The 17,950-nt window shown below is 40.5% G+C and overlaps 1 protein-coding gene across 4 annotated transcripts in view; it reads right to left on the bottom strand.

Annotated features, from left to right (window-relative positions):
• Window positions 1-4,000: 4,000 nt before the first annotated feature.
• The window catches only part of znf385a (zinc finger protein 385A), a 68,202-nt gene continuing 54,252 nt past the window's right edge, over window positions 4,001-17,950 (bottom strand). For all 4 annotated transcript variants that reach the window (XM_072449962.1, XM_072449960.1, XM_072449961.1 and 1 more), the window contains 4 exons: window positions 10,681-11,013; window positions 7,220-7,404; window positions 7,033-7,125; window positions 4,001-6,872 (listed from right to left, as the gene is read on the bottom strand). In XM_072449962.1, the coding sequence (XP_072306063.1) occupies window positions 6,627-6,872; window positions 7,033-7,125; window positions 7,220-7,404; window positions 10,681-11,013 (857 nt within the window). In that variant the 3' untranslated portion in view covers window positions 4,001-6,626. The remainder of the gene's footprint in view (window positions 6,873-7,032; window positions 7,126-7,219; window positions 7,405-10,680; window positions 11,014-17,950) is intronic.

A 17,950-nucleotide genomic window follows, 5' to 3' on the forward strand; every position in this document is an offset into this window, starting at 1 on the left:
TGCTAGTATCACAGCTCAGACTATAAAGAAACCTATTCCTATGACATTTCAAAAAATTTGCAAAGGGGAATAGTGACATGTAATTTCCAGCTGTGTCCTCATGTTTTAACACTTTAACTATGAATGCGACACCATTATTAAACAACACTCTCTCTTATTCCCATTCACAATATAAGAAATGGAGTACAGTAATTATCTTGTCAGTGAGACGCCTGAACCACTAGTCCAGGTCAAAAATGTAATCTGAAAATATTTGTTTCCCCTGTACAGTGCGATGTGGGAATTAAATCAATAAATACACGAAAAAAATATTTACCAATTGCTGACCTTTCATTTGATTTAAAAGAAGCAGATGTAATTAACAGCATTTTCACGACTACAAATGTGCCGTGCTCAATACTGCACACTCAAGGGCATTATGAGCAAATAACCCACTTATTTACACATATTTTTAATAAACCCTTTTGTCACAGTAAAATGTTTATTAGCCTCACAGAAAAAGATGCACCATCACCTCACATTGCCCCCTGTAATCGCATATTCAAACTCGATCGATATCGGATGATTTATTCCTTTTCGACACAAGTCTGAGTTTTCCAGCCACGTGTCAATTTTCTTCCAGCTGACATACTCCCACAGAACCAATTTAATGGTTATAATTATGTAGATATATTTGATAGCGTTGCCAGTTAGTAAGTATGCTGCATGCAAATATCTCATAATTATAATCTCTTTCGACAGACAGCGTCAAAACCTTGCAGTTGCAGTTGCAGATATATTTTGCTAAATGATGTGTGCAGTACAGTATATATAAATTGTGACTTTGTTGTCATACATATATGAACATATTGTGGGAGACTTTTTGAGAGAATATTGGCCATGTGGGGTCGAATGCAACACGCAATTCACATTTCAGCTCCAGCCCTTGCACTGTTTGAAGTAAAGCTATTTGCTCACGCGCACATTACTTTGATTGCACAACTTCTCAGCTCGCATAAGCACCCTCAGAAATAAGCTTGGAAGAGGTGCAGACTAAAAATTCTTGCACTTTCTTGTTGCATATGTCTCTGAGTGCGTGAAGGCAGTGGTCGTTGGCTTCACAGTAATAGGGTGGACAAAGCAGGGCCTCTTTTATACCTCTCAAATTCAGACTTTCATTTGGAGAAAGTGCTGGTATCTTGGCCTCTTCAAATCCCATTTGAACAGCACTCTTTGTTCGTATGTCTGTCTGTCTGGTCTGCTGCGATGTGTGCCACTCTCTAACAAAGAGTGGTCCAGAGCCAAAGAAGCACCAAGCCATTACTCCAGCTCTCAGCCCTGACTTATAGAACCACATCTACAACTTGAGCTAAAAATATTTAAAGAGGCAGCGTGATGAAAGTGAATTTATGATGAAAAATGAAAAAAAATGATGAATTTAAAGGTGTTTGGGTAGTGTGAGATTCTTTCATGATGAATGAGTCGACATCAGGCATAATTAGCATGTAAAACAGAAAGTCATGATGAGGATCAGAGAGGCAGAACATGAGGCACAACCAGCTGAATGTGATGGAAAAACACATGCTAAAAATACATAATAACAGATCTAATGTCAACCACACATTGCTTCTGTACTGTTCAATACTTTCTATTATAATTTGGAAACAATATACTTTTTCTGACTTAAGACTCAACAGCAAAACTGCAGCGGAAAATGGTGAGAGAGAGGGTGGAGATGGTAAGCAATTGCAAGCAGGGAAGCACATGTGCAAGCCCATAAATCACTACACCACTTGCAAGCACTCGACATTATTTGAGAGTAGTGGGAATAAATGTGTTCTTAATTGTATCATTATCGTATCCTCATCACACTGGAACTACTGGTGTTCAAGCTGAATGTGTGTCAGGCATGAATCTAAAATGTGGTTTAATTTGATACTTTCTTAGGGCCAGTGTCAGCCACAGATAAAAGAGCAGCACCATCTTGTGGCTGCTTTTAGTGTTGCATTTGCACATGAGAAGTGTCTTCTGGGAAAAGCTATGAAAGTCCATATGGATATTGGTCTCAGTACAAAGAGACTGTTCATCATCACACAGCGACCACTGTGAACCAGAGGAGTGTTATCACCGCTCATTCCCACATAAAACTCCCACTAGAAGTGAATTTCACACAATGTGATTTAGTGAATATTAATTTCAGGCAATAATATACAGTGAATATTACAAAAGTCCATAGATTATTTTGATGTATGTACAAAGTGTCCTAAATTATTCAGATTTTCAGATTTATGTTGAAAAAAAATAGCTCTTTTCAAAATGTAAATCCAAAGCAGCTTACTTTATTCAACAACATGAATAAACATAAGTTTAAAAAAAAAAGAACAAGCCAAAAAGCCACTTTTCATCGGCAGTCCCCGGGTTATGGTGTTTTAAAGGGTGATTAAAATGGAGAAACAACAGTTAGTGTCAAAGCTGGCTTTTAAGAGGCATAATTCACTTACAAAAATATACAGTTGACAGAAACACAACAGGTCTTTGACGTTGGCAGCTGTATGTATTTACCATTCTCACAGATGTTTAGTAAAAGCCTTAAATGTGGTTTGTTGTATCCACTCTCTGGTTCCGCTCACAGACGGACTAAAGGTGCGCTTTGTGTTTTTCCCCATGACTTTGGAGGACTTTATATGTTTCCAGTGACCTTAAGGTGCTCTGATTTGCTTGAAACCAGAATGAAAATACTTTGCGGCCTCAGTTTACATTTTATTTCGGACTGAAAGAAAATGAGTCAACTTGATTCTTTTACGTTTTATCTACTGCATCTTATAAGAATGAGATTTAAAAGAGAGACAAGAATCAACTATCAATCCAAGATATTTACAGATGTTTTGACATTTTCTAGGCCTTTTTTTATTTTGGTGTTTTGCATGAAACACAGAGTAAGTGGAAATGATGACTGCTGAAAAAGGTGTTTTTATTTAGCGTCAATAGCACCTGCAATTTGTGATTTAATGCTTCTGCGCAACAAGACTGATAAATATATGCAGAAGCCATCATTCTGTTTTTACCTGACTCATTAACTAAGCTCAACATGAGGCCGTGATGTGATGATTCAATTCTGCAAATGGAATAATTACTCCCTCTAATGTGAATAGTGAGACTTGCCAAAGAGAAACTTCTGTCTGAATAATCATGGCCTTCAGGGCTCAGTTCTTAGTGTTTACATTTGACTAAACTCTCTTGAGGTGGAGGAACTGGTCTCACTTAGGAGTTTTCGCTCGATTTTTAAAAAAACAAAGAAAGAGAATCCCCCAAAAATGTCGGCTTTTTAAAATATAAATTCTGTTCTCATTCATTCTTGAACATCTCTTAATTGTGTAAATGTTTTAATGATCTGGGTCCGGCTGTATTTTCCTCCAGGTCACTCTTGAAAAAGGTCTTGATCTCATTGGGTTCTCACCTGGATAAATAAAGGTTAATACATAAAGAAAACAATATAAGCTGCTCTTATCCATAAGAGACAAACAAGTAAAGGGGGCCTGAGATTTTAATTTAAAAAATGAAAGTGTTCCAGTTGGTTAAATTTGACCTGCAATGATGAATTGTATACTGTATGACATCAAATAACGACCTGTGTAGTGGGTAGGACTACACTAGGCTAACTTAAAATAATATTATTCAAGTAGAAATATAAAGTAGTGGTCCAACAAGTCACTTTAATCATAAGAGCTGCTGTCTAGATGCAACATGATTAATAATTTGAAGTGAATGTAAATAGGATATGGCATCTTCTAAGGAGAGTCACAACATTTTGAAAAAATAGAACTGTTCAAATCATCTATTATTATCAACATAAAGCTTTTCACCCACAGTAGTAGGTCTATCCAGAACATCTACTCTAGTAACAGCATTGTTACAAAAGTATTACTCAGGAGTAAAACATGTTATTATAAAATATATTTCAGAAATGTAATTCTTGTAATTCTGATAAAATGACTGTAGGGAAAGACAACCAAAGCAGGTCTTTGTTTCATTGAATTATTTTATTGACATGTACTGTTTTGCACCATGGTTCCTCTGAATACCAACAGTGTTTACCATAAAGTTTATTTTCATTAAATTACATTTATAATGCTTTACTCACATAAACATTTATAATTTCTTTTTCTTATTGCAATAAACAAGAGTAGCCAGAATGAGTCAGGTATTGCTACAATTCGCCATACAAACTTTGTCCCTCCAAAATGAAATTCAAAAATAACTTTATTGGCAAGACAAAATTACACCAAAGCCTCTCCATGTGGGGGCAGAATAAGGCTAAGGCGAATAGCCTAAATACAGCTAACATGAAATACCTGCCTTGAATCTAACACTTACTCTCAGTTAGAGAACAGTGAGGATGAAATAGGTGGATGTCCACATTATGAACTCATGAAGAACAGAATGAACACTTCTGTGTTGCTGCTACTAGCTTTAGCTACCAGGGACAGGAGCAGTACTCAGGTCTGGATGGTTTAGTCTCCAGGAGGACGGGCTGTGTTTCCAGTCCACACATGCAGGTTTTGTCTCTGGTTTACGGTTAGGCCACTTATAGCTCCAGGTTTCATATTTCTGATTGTGGGTCCCAACACACACTAGAATACATATGGTGCACACACCAGCAGGAGAGAGCATGAAACCTGAAGAGGTTCTCGCTCCACATCAACAAAAAGAGCACAATGGTGGAAGCCAACTCCAGCTTCTGTTAAGTAATGGCATTGAAAACATGTCTGTGATTTCACTCACACATAAACAAATGACAAAAGTCCAAACCAAACAATGGTGAACAAGTCTATCTCTAATCCTCTGATACCTTTTGTACCCTGTTACCAAAGCAAAGATTATCATTGAATATGGCCCTTTAATATGAAGAGCTCAGTTATAACCTCTGTCAGGCTGTCTACATCACATCCCGATGCAAGGTCTGAGGGCAGCGCTCATGGAAGAACTCTGAAGTCTGCTGGCTCTCTCCCAGTTCACACACACTCCACAACATGTCACCACATGTTACAGATACAAGTCACTCCCATTGCATTGCAATATTTAGACAAAGGTAAGACATTAGAGCTCATTGCTTCTCAATGAAGGGCACAGTGTACATTTTAATTCAGAAAAAGGTTTAGCTCTGCTGCTTAGTCGCTCCCTCTGCCTGCATGCCAGTGTGTCTGAGTGTAACAATAACAGTACTATTTATCCACAATAATATTCTCTCTCTAGTCAATGGATGCATTGATAACACGTTTACTACCTACAAAAATAGTTTGTGTTTTATGCTTTTATATATTATGAGATATAAATGCAAAAACAACAAATCAACCCCAAAGAAAAGAAAGTGCTCACCAGTCATTGTAAAAGAAAGCTAATCATGGTGCGCTTCATGGCTTTCAGTTGTAAGAGATAAAGTATTGATAGACACCCAGGGCTGTGTCCAGCTCGGGGCAGCCTCAGTGGGCTTCATGCTTACCTGTCACGGCCACTCAGTGTCATTTTTCAAGAATGTATTTGGCTTTCATATTCCTCTCATTTGTTCTTTTCCAACATTATGGTCACCACTCACAACATGCCCTCTGCTTTTTGCTCATTTGTGCCTTTGGATATGAAAGAAGAGAGGAGGTCAGAGAGGAGGGCAAGGCATTGCACTAGAGGTCAACGTAGTCATGCAGAAGGAAGAACTAACAGGATCATTTGAGTTCACATGCAACAGAATGATTGCACAGGCTTATATCATGAGAAATGGGGCATTGCTTCTATATCAATGATTTCCTTACTGTAAACATTGAACGAGTCATACAAACTACTATGTTATCTAAGTACTGTCTGTGTCCAATTCAATGTGTCTTGACAGCGTACTTGCCTTCAGTCAAATCTCTGTCTGACTGTTATAAAGGTTGGCAGATGTGCCCTAAAGCAGTTTTTTGTGGGTAAATCTATTTTGAAACACAGATTTGCTCAGGCTTCTGTGTGTGTTAGCATGCTGCCTGAGGTCCATCCATCCGCTGACCCATGCCAGCCCTCCTCTCACCTCAACCTATCAGTAGATGACAGGGGAGCACAGTCCCCCACAGCCGTGCATGTCTCTTGTTCAGATGTGGCAACCAACTGCCTGTCCACTTTAGTCCTGTAACTAGAGGGACCTACTGTCACTACGGGACAGACGTGTCCACGGGTCAATACGACTAAGACCAATGGAAGCAGTTACGCTACTGACATAACATTATTGTTTTTGAGGTGCATAGGATGAGACAACATTGAGCCATGACAACAAGAGAAAAACACCCTGCCCAGAATTGTTAAGTAACACTACATGTAGCTTAATGCTTGGAAAATGGTTTGCATGGGTTTCTTCTGTGGCTATTTTAGCGGCTCGGCTGGCCCACCACACGGGGAGGTACAAGGGAGTTCAATGCATTATGGATATCTCTCCTCATTTCTCAGATGAATCTCAAACGTCTCTGAAATGGAGGGAGAGTTCAGGTAAAGGGAAATACTGGCATCAACTCCTAGCTCTCGCAGTCAAATCGCCCTCAGATATCCCCCAATTGTTGCTTGTTTGTATCTTCACAGTGTGCTTTTTGAGTGGCTGTTTCTGCGGCTGCAGCCAGGCTGATGTGTCAGTATGGAGAGAAGAGGATGGGCCCGTGTGTGGTGCGAATGGGCCCTGGGGCCGGTCTCAGGATGGCGTGGCTCAGAGGAGGGCCTTGCAGGAGGTGGTGTGGGTGAGGTCCAGTAGCTGCTCTCAGAGCCCCAAGTGGGTTAGAGGACGCAGCGGCAGCCATTGCTGCAGCAACAGCCAGCGGGCTGGGCAACAACCCTGCACCCAATGCTTTGGTGAGATCCTTGGAGAAGGTCAAAGAAGACTGAAAATAGACAAAAAAGACCAAGAATGAGGTATCAATCAATTGATTGATTTACATGTGATACTTATACAAAACTTAAATTTGTAAATTTTGCCTGGTGAAATGACTAGATTATAACAATTCTAATAAGGCTAATGTTTATTATATTCGTAACACTCACCGTTAGATCGATTCCTCTGTGCTTCTTGTGTCTGCTGAGGAGAGGGTTAGGTTTTCCGGCCATCCCATCCCGGTGCCTTCTACTTGATATGTGCTGCAGACAGATGCAAGTTACTGTGTATTAATCCATGTCGAGATTGAATGTCCCTCGTACAGCCCTGTTATGGACGGCAATTGAACGTTTGTACCTGTTTAAGTTGCAGTTCTGAGTTGACTCGCACATTGCAGATCTCACAGTGGAAGGTGCGTTCCTGAGTGTTGGGGTCCACTGGCCCTCCTCCCTGCTCCCCACTGGGTTTGGGGCCCAGTCGTGGGTACGCCTTGATGGGGCCCAGCCCACTGCGCGCCTCCAGGATGGTTTTGTGTTTGGTACCTGACACACACAGACAGGTCAGCAGAGTTATTAGTGAATGAAGGGATAGGGTCAAGAACATTATTTATAACAAACCCAGTCCGTCTGGGGACAAAAACTGCTCCGGCACTGTTTCATTAGAGTCTGAACTACTGTTGTGATTTTGAGCGTGAAAAAAATATATTGGAATTGAATAAATGAAGTTGCAGTGCTTCACTTTTACCACTAGAGGACAGGATTCAGACAGCTGTAACGAGCAGCCAAATGTGAAGACATCTAATTGAAATGCATCATCACCAGTAAATTGAGCAAATAAAGATTTCTTAACAAAATAATATGACGGCTGAAAAGTGCCAATACAGGAAAGCAAAGATGAACAGCAAGGATAAAGATCAATCTATGTGGTTGTAAATGTCAGAGAATTATAAGGATGTATTTTAATGAGTGGCTTCTTTTGTTACAATACAATACATTTCCTTTTCATTGGCAGCTGATATATTGAAGTTATGGTGAATATAGCAGTGTTCGTGTACTGTATTGTTTACATTATTCAATGTCGTTCTACGTGACTTTGACGTGTCCTTTTAACAGGAGCTCGGGGTCCTGGAGACAGGGGGCTGAGTCAGGGAGAGAGACCACAATGAACAGTTTCACTTGAGGCCAGAAATGTGCTCTTTGGGTCTCTACATTTCCCCCCTTGTTCTATTTTGATCATTGACAAAGCAAGACCCTGTGGATTTTCTGCCTTTGAATGGTTGACTCCAAAAATACAGAAACATGCAAACAAAAAAGGATTCTGCATGAATAATATATAATAGTAATTTAGTAACAGTACATTTCCAACACGTATCCAAGAATGATTTATGTATCAGTCCACACGGGGAGTGCGCATGCGCACTCCCCGTGTGGACTGATACAACACACACGTGCGTTTGTTTATTAGCGCAACGGAGCGCATCGCATCTCTCGTCTCCCATAGATTTCTGTCCACTTCTGCGTCAGCTCCAACTGTCTTTCTCCGTCTTCATTTTGCCCCGTACACTGAGGGAACTATATTATGATAGATCCATGCGCTTAGGCAGGCGGAAACGTGGGGACGAGCCTGACGCGGCTGCAGGTGAGCGGTAGGTGCGTTTTATGATTGATACGTGGCAGGACAAATGATTCATCCACACCACGAGGAAATATGATAAACAATTTGCTGAAAAAAATCGTCCATACCACCTTTAAGGTAAATCCCTCAGAGTTCATTTACAGTGGGCAGGAGGAGCATTTATGACCAGGGCTTGTTCATACATGTGCGCAAACATAAAAACATCCTTGTAGGCTGAACATCAAAGCACACTTCGCTGTCGACTGCGAAAATCAATATGCAGCTTGATTTATGGAAACATAGTAGGCATTTATCCAATAGTTATGGTGGTGTTGATTAAACGTTCTACAATAAGCACTGATTTTTCTTCTTGTCTGGCAGTATCAAAGGAAATATAGCCACGCTGTTCTGAATTTCAATTACTCTACTGTCAATAAAGATGGCTGCCAGCAAGTCTTTGTAATGAAATGAAGAGCTATGCAAAGAATGGAGGTCCCAGTGACTCGGGCTGTACTTGGAGGGCAGAGACACAGAAGCAGAAGAGATTAGAGCGGGCGCCAGCTCCTTAGGACATTCACAGCATGGTCGCAGTGTTGCCATGTGTGAAAGCAAAGTTTGAAACCAGTGCACTGCCCAAGTCTTCATCATTTCAAACATTTTCCACCCAAACTGTTTCCACCACAATGTCAGTAAATGGGGAGGTGACATGTTTAGCTTGGTAATTGCCAGGAAAAAGTAGAAATAGTTGACAAAGTTGTGACCAATGTGATAAAAACCCAGTAACCCTAAACATCATCAAGCACAAGTAAAAATAATGAACGCTGACTCGGCTGCTGGCACCCAAGAGTGTTTATGAAATGAAAATACTTTAGACCGCACTGGAATTCTTTTTTACATTTATTTTGGAACTTTAGTATGTCAGTTCCATTCTTAGATATGAATAACTTCTGAAAAACGTACGCTTCTCTTCTCAGCTCAGTAGAACTAAGTGAACTATAAGTTAGACAAGTTTATTGCATGTTAGAAGCAACATTGTTCTCATGTTATTGATTGTGTAGACACCGGAAGATACTGATCAACAACAGACTACAACAGAAATGTCCAAACAGTTTCCCACATCATCATAAGGGACATTTCGTCTCTCGTCCCAGACAATCGAAGGGCAAAGCAGCTACTGAGACTGTGATGTCAGTCAGAGTCATGTCAGAGTGACACGTTGTGGAGTTGCCTTCAAAGATAACACATTCGTGGACTGATTGACAGCACGATATAGCTTGACGTGATTTATTAGACATTTCCCAACGTGTCAAGAATCGTGCTAATCGTAAAATCTCTATATTACCACCTCTATAGACTAGACTCAAACACGGACAACACTCAGCGATCTTCCAGCATGTGCAACTGTCACGCATGCTTCCTGATTAAAAAACAGATCGAATTGAGATTACATTTAATGCTATGGACAAATATATGCAGAGTTTTGCAATGCATCGTACACAGATACTAACTTGAGCCGTAAAGTAGTATTTACTCCCTAATAAACACCTTTTTAAATTAAACAAGCACTGAACTGAACTCCTTGAACACGGAACTGAATTCCTTTAGTGAACGCCACTCAAACCAAGGCACTTGACTGTCTCTTTGTCCTTCGCAGTCAGTTCCTGTGACAGAGGTGCTTCTGTGGCCTGGTGTCTGATGGTGTAACGTAGAAGCGCGGTGCTCATGGTCAGACGGATCATTTATCTGCTGATCAGTGTCTGCGTGCCCTCTGCTGCACCACACTCCTGCCCCAACACTTAAGGGCACGTTTGAATCGAAGAACGCAGAGAGAACAGCGGCATTTGAGTTATTATTTATTGTTTTTTTGCAACTGTGTGGAGCCCGTCCAGCTGCGTTTTATTATACCGTAAAACAAGCAATAATCCAAACACACAATAGCTCCAAGCATCACAAAGACACTTGAAGTGTGAGAAATAAATGCAACCGTCGAAAACATCCCAGACGCAGTAAATCTTTTTGTGTCGTCTGCTGTTTTGAAGCAATTAGATTTTTTTTTATAGCGCCATGGACTGTCTGACAATTCAAAAACAACATCTGGCTCTTGGAGGATTTCGCTTGGTTTTCTAACGCAAACGAGAAGTAGATCAGCAACATCAGTGTAGCCAAAAAGTAATCAGTATATTATTTATTTGCAAATGTTTTACCTTTATTGTGAGCCTCCAGTTGTGACAATGAATTGACGGCTACTTTGCAGAGTGAGCAGTATAGGAGCTTCTTGGCCTTGTCCTCCTCTGTCTCCGGGATGGACGTGGCGTTGGGGGCAGAAGGCCCGGAGACGGGCGGCTCAGAGGTGGTGCTGCTCCCACTGCCGGTGCCCCCACAGCCAGGGGAGGACGAGGCAGGGGGCATGGCGGGCGGAGTGGGGGAACACAGCATGGGGCAGACCGAAGGAACGGGGGAGTCTAAAGGCGGTGTGGTTGGATCGCTCATAGGAGGAAGCAGGGGCCCGTTTATCTGCAGCGCGGGATGGGTTTCATCTGGAATGACAAGAAATAACACACTCATAAATGTTTTAGTATGAACTTTATAAAATATGCTTTGACCACTCCAAGTTAAATGTAAAAATCCCAGTCTGCGGACAAACCAGACTTCCCACTAAACATGGCACCATTGGTTATTGCGTCCTAATTTATAGAACCAAACATGTGCTCTGGGACGGGCAACTGTTTAATACGTTTGGTGCTTTTGAAGTACTGACTGGGATCTAGTCGCAATGTGGTCTCATATTAAAATGCTACTTACACAGCTATAAGGAAAACCGGGGCCCCTTCCCACACACCTGTTGTTTTTAACTGGGGTCGAAACCAAATGCCACTTGCTTTGTCACAGGGCATTACACAAAGTCCAAAGTAAATATCATTAGCGGAGGGCCCCACAGCCTTCTAGCATTTCAGTGCCATTAGCCCCGGGCGGATTGCATTGTTGTGGTCACATGCTGTTTTTGAAATAAGAGGATATATGTTTATATACATATATTTGAACACACATGTTTCTGGTCAACCACTCCCTATGCAATGACTCTGGTATTCTCTAAGCAATGGGTGTAGGCTGAATAAAGACCCCCAAATTTTGGGTGGGATATACAGAACCCCCTCCATGGGAGAGAGTAGGCCTCAGTCCAAACCCCAAAGGACGAGGCGCTGAGGGCAAACCATGGGAAAGCCCATTGGATTATTGTATTAGAACTAAAGCACAGAGTCTTTCTGGGAGCCAAACAAATATTGACATTCATGCACAATTTCCTTTTACGGATTCCCTTAAGCTTCACAATAGTGTCACCAGATACTTTTGATAGCACGTTTATAAAATGTCACCATATTATTCTGTCTTTCATGAGCAATGACAGCAGATTTCCTGTAGCTGCTCTGTTGCGTCATCCAGAGTTAGATGCCATCTGAATGCTTTCCATTCCACTGCTTTCCTAGATCGAGATCTGTTCTCTTTCCACATTGGAAGCTTCCACTGCTGCTGTCAAGCAGATGGTTTAAAAAAAAAAGAAAAATACATAATATTTCTGACAGTGAGGAGTCTATAAACTGGTCTGAGATCAAAGTACTTTGTAAGGCAGAGAACTCCAAGAGGAGGTTTGTAGCTCTATCTGCTCTGCAAGGGCACAAGCTGGTTTAGTCTTTAGAGGCTTTACCAAAGTGTAAGTGGTTAAAGATAGAACTATTATAATCATAATAGTTTTATTTCTGAATGCCCACACACAGCCAGGCAAACAACAGACATGCCTTCATTATTATCATAACAAGAGGCAATAACCTCGCAGCACAAAACATGTGGTTTGAGTTCAAGCAGAGGCCCTGTTGGCCAAGTAGAAGATGCAAGAGGTGCTGGAGATGTTCCATGGCAAACCCTCACATCCAGTCACTCTAACCTGAACCAGCCGAGAGTCTCTCCTCATCAAGTGTGTTTGAACAAGTTTAGCTTGAGTTTCTAGTCCCTGTGCACCGCTTTGCTTTTTCACTGTCATTCTCCACCAGCGGGACTCACTCACAAGGCCTTTTTTCTAATCTTATTTGCACACTTAAATGAAAAACTCACTCTGCTCGCTCACAGAAGCAGTGATGAATTGTAACACTTCTTCCCTGATTGCCCTGAATAAAGCCGTCCTGCGGTACTTGACTGTGGCTGCTGTGGGATATGCTCTAATTAAACATTGATAAGGCAGTTAGCTGACCTTCCTCCATGCACCAACCTCAGCGCTACAGAGAACAGTATTAGCTGAGGAGCAGGTCAGTGAGAGAATAACCAAGTCCAGCTGTGTTACCGGCGCCCAGGGTGTCCACCTTGACCTAATCCCATCAGGAAATTAAAGCATTGTACAGTACTGAGAACGGTGAAGAAGCAGTTCATAAAGCATCCCAACCCAGATGGGGATTTGGGACTTGCTACTACGGGCTGTCTTACTTGAATTTATTGTCCAGATTTCTTCAGGGGAGATATCTTCCCTGTATAAATATTCAGATACAGATATTAACAAGCACTTTTAGCCTAAAATGTAGTTCTCAAGTCTGTAATATTTGAAATGTTGTGTTGGGAAGGTCAAATGTAAGCCGGTACACTGCACTTTACAGACAGTGGATATAAAAAGATGTAAGGCCAAATAAGGAAAGAGAATATTGATTAGGATTACGGAATTGCTGTAATATTCGATATTTTACAATAAAGTAAATGTTGAAGAATGTTTTAATTAAAAAAAAAAGACAACCACAGCTGCACCAAAATTAACAAGCAAGTTTAGTCTTAAATATACAGAGGACTTGAGGCCTAAACTGTGTGAAATTTTTTGCCCGGTTTCATTTTTCTTGCATATAAACATTGAATATATAAATGCAGTAAACAGAAGTGTGGAATATTTCCTAACCAACACAACTAAATGAAAATACCGTGCTGTGTGCAAGTCTGTGTGAGCAAAGTGAGCTGTGATACAGAAGTAGCTGAGGCTGGATTAGCCTCTCTGCCACTGGTGCCCCCTAATGCCCGAACTTAATCATTAACAAGCGACAAGAAACCCAACCCTAGCTTTACAAACTCATCCATAATTCAGTGTTGTGCAATACACTCTTTACTCTCTTTGGTCCCAGTCACAGGCTAAAACGTGCTCATAATATTTCAGGTATTATTCAAGGGCTGCCTTCATATGCAAAGATAAAAACACAGACACATATAGACACTTTTTGTAATGTAATCTCAAAGTCAGCCATGTAACCCTAGCACCCACGTGAAAGTCATCTGTTTAATTGACCTTGGGTGTGTGTGGGTTTGTGTGGTTTAACAGAGCCGGCATTAGCCTGTCACACTGCACAGACAGAGGAGCTGAGGGAGGAGACATGGACAGAGTAAACAGCTGCCTCAACATCTCCCACTGGTCCAGACAAACCCTTCTCTCAACACACCAAATCCCACAAAGACACACTGGCCTCCTCTTTACGGGCCAAGCTCACCACGGACATTCTGGAAGACCGAGGGCTATTCTGATAACTAAGTCTGACTCACCAACAATAGAACTCGATGCGTTGATAGGCCATAGGTCAGTGGTTCTCAAACTGTGGTGCGCAAACTCCCTCTGTTGAAGGTCTCTCCAGTTTAACTATTTAATTTGTTTAGAGTCAATTGAATCCTTATGTGTGTCCTCCTTTGGGTTAGTCCTTCTTTAGAACTAATATAGAAGTGAAGAGTCCAATTCAAATGTTCAAATATTGACATTCATGCACAATTTCCTTTTACGGATTCCCTTAAGCTTCACAATTCAAGACCTGGTTTAACTCTATTATGGAGCTAGAATAGTTCTGTTTTAGACCTGGTTTAGATCTAATGATGCTCGTGGACCAAATATTTTCTTTAGAGTACTTACCGTAGTGTACAAAGTTTGAAAATCACTGCCATTGGTTTTAGAACAGATGCTCTTCCAGAAGAAACATATATATAACATATAAACATATATACATCAACCACTAAAAACATGTACAATAGGCTCCTCCCCTCTGGGGCCAGGACTCCCCTTATAAGAGTTTCTTAACCTCAGCGGGACTTTCCTGGATAAATAAAAGTCAATCAATCAATCCATCAATCCAATCAATCAATCAATCAATCAATCAATCAATCAATCAAAAAGCGAGATATGTAATGCATTCTAACTGTATTTAATGCTCATTTTATGAAAACATATTCCTAAAGAATAATGTGAGTGTTTAACAGAATACAATCTAAATGAAAACAATGACAATATGAAATTTTGCTGCATCACTTTTTGCTTTACACACTTTGTGCATCATGGAATTACAACAAAAACATCTTAACAACATTATCTGCTCTTTGAACAAAAAAGTTTAAAGTATGTAACAAAACTAAAAAGTATTGCACAAATGGGTAATAAAGCGTGACTCCACAAACCGCGCAGTTGTTCACCACAGATGCCTCTCTGTGCTGTCTGGGAGCACGCCATCAGAACTCTTCCACATCAGTCCTTTTCCTGGCCTGCAATGGCGACACTGTGCAGTCTTTGCTCTCTTTTGTACAATGTCTTTTTTCTGGCTGCCCTAAAGTGGCCTCTGCAAGTCTGTCTAAACCTCAGTCCACACTCCAGTCACAGGCCTTTCCCAGTGAGGATTACACATCTGCCAACTGTCCCACACCACTAACAGGCACATCCACAGCAGCAGGGAGGGATACGATGGGCTGCCGGGTCACGAGAATGTGGCTCAGATACAAAACAGCATTCTTTCACATGTTACTACTCTCGGATCTCAATCACGTCAGGCTTGTTTTGGCTCAGGCATGTGAGCTCTAATCACTGCTCTGTGGGGGAAGGGGCGAGAGCAGAGGAATAATCACGGACAAATAGCTCCATTTCGGAGGTTGCCACAGAAAATGATCCACATGGTGCACTAGTCTGTTTTATATGCACTGGTTGCCTTGTCTGGATTAGAACTAACATGGTGAGAGAAACACATAACTTGCTTGAAGTTGCATAACTAGCTATTTGTTTTTATAATGTTCAATATTAAATCGATGTTAAGTTCGCCGAAAGTGAAAATCCTAAGCAACTGTTCACAACAACTCTTCATATTCAGTCAAGACTTGAAACTCGGGAGGCAAACTCTAAGCTCTTATTGGCACAACCTTGTATCCATTTTCAAGCCTTAAAACTAAAACTAACTAAAACACAATAACAAACACCTATTTCAGCGCAGATTACAATTATAACACGCTCTTCACATGTTCTACACTATGTCCTACGAAAAAGAGTCACAATATGAAGACATTTTAGAGTCAAACATAAAGACTTCTGTAGGGAAACATGTTTGAACCAGGTTTTGATCCAGAGACTGAAGTCTGAAACAGTTTTGATATCTGAGCTTTTAAGCTTTTTTATTGTTACATAAACAATTTGTGCAATTTTTATGCACATTTGCATCATATACTTTAGTCTAAAACCAACAAACAATGTAATACTGCTCTAAAGGTCTCACTGAGCTGTGTCTTATAAAACTGATGATTGTGTTTATATTTTGACTAAAAGAGTTTTCTAAGTTTTGTTCACAAAGTTAGATTCTTGCAAAAGATTCGCAAGTTTCAGAAAATGTGCCAAAGCGAATAAAGTGATTAAAAGGTCTGTCTCGTTTATGTTCAGGAAATTATGATTGATAAATATTATTTGTTTTTAATAATAATAATAATAATAATAATAAGCATTTATTTATTTGTTTTCCACAATTTGCCTGGGCTTGGGACTGGCACTTGCACCACAACAACCAGCATCATATGCAGGCGAATGGACTATTTCAATAGAAAACACAGGTCAGGAGCCTGCAGTGACCTTAGCTCTGGGCAGTTACTCTGTATTGGCCGAATATAATAGGTGTGTTTCTTCATCTTGACCCTTTGTTGACACTAACCTCAGTAAATGTCAAAAGATGGTGTTTTTTCAGTGTTTTTTTTGCTCAACAGGACTAGCACAATACCAAGAAATATAACACATGGCAAAGCTAACAGCATCCTGCTAAAGAAAGGGAATAATTACATCCAGCAAAAAATTATTTTTTATCATTCAGTAAGCTAATTAAATAGTAGTGACTTATATCCGCCAAGGAAGACCATAATGGTCTCAAATAGGGAAATTAATTTAAAAAAAAAAGAAAAAAGTGTATGAATTCAATGGTATCAAATCAATCATTACTATACAGCTGTTGTAAAGCACAATACAGAGACAAAGGGCCTTTGTCCCAGTGCATCTTGACTTATGATAAAATATAATGCCAACCATTCTATCCATAGGTCATTTCAAAATGATGAAAAGATGCAGTAGCAATTAAAAAACTGGAACTGGCACCGCAATAAAATCTATTGCACTCTTCCATGCACAGAGACAGAAACAGTCAGCTGTTTCTGTTTCTGTGCATGGAAGAGTGCAATAGATTGTATTGCGTGTGTAAATAGTGTATGTGCTTGTGTGTTCAACCCATTGTCACGTCTGGATATTGTCAAATGTTTTGGGGTTTGTGTGTTTCTCTGCCAGGGGACTGCAGATGTAAAGTAGCCTCAGGATAACTCTGGTAGAATGCATCAAATGGCAACATACGTTCTAAATGGACATGGTCCCCTTAAAAAATGATAATAATAATTGAAGGGTCAAAATTCCTCAAAATGTCATCTATTCGTGAGATAAAATATAATGTTTAGTTTTGTTTTTTTAATTGCTATGGCAACGGTACAAGATTTTCATCACTCTGAAACCCATGGATAAGCAGGAAGCTAAAGCCCTTCAATACAAAGTTAGAGGCACATGAGTTAGACGGCGCCCCAGGTGTATAGCTCCTTGTTTGATCAAATGATGTTGACTGAGTTACAAGAGTCCAAAGCTTGACCTTCATCATTGACCCGTTGCTGATCCCTTATTAAGACATAATAAACTGACACGGACATAAACACATCGACAGCTCTATGGGCTTTTTAGAAAACTTGCCATTCACATGCTCAGAGGCTAAATGCACACTTAACCAGGGACACATAGTTGAAGCGAACAAAGCATTGCAGTGGCCAGGGTTGAATTAGTGACTGGGATAGTTTCAATGTGCTGCAATAATAACGCCATCAAGCTGTCACTCACAGAGAGAGAGAGAGAGAGAGTTGGTTTGTAGCCCATTCCTGACCAGACAAGATTAATTAAAGAGCACATTTAGCTTCTTTTAAATCCAGTGGAAAAAAACGAATTATCCAACCTCACAGTTTGTCTCAAATTTGAAGTAGTCGCTGTTAATCTGCACTGCCCTTGAGCAGACACTTCCAGAAAACCAAACGTTGACCCAGGCAAGAATAATTCAAACTTGAACTTGTCCAGAATACATTTTATATTGATTTACTGGTTCAAGAGGAGACTGGTTTTCTGGCTTGGATCAGAGGATTTCT

Source organism: Eucyclogobius newberryi, unplaced genomic scaffold, assembly GCF_026437365.1.
Source record: "Eucyclogobius newberryi isolate DKJ021-1_F unplaced genomic scaffold, fEucNew1.0.hap1 SCAF_17, whole genome shotgun sequence".
Classification (NCBI taxonomy): Eukaryota; Metazoa; Chordata; class Actinopteri; order Gobiiformes; family Gobiidae; genus Eucyclogobius; species Eucyclogobius newberryi.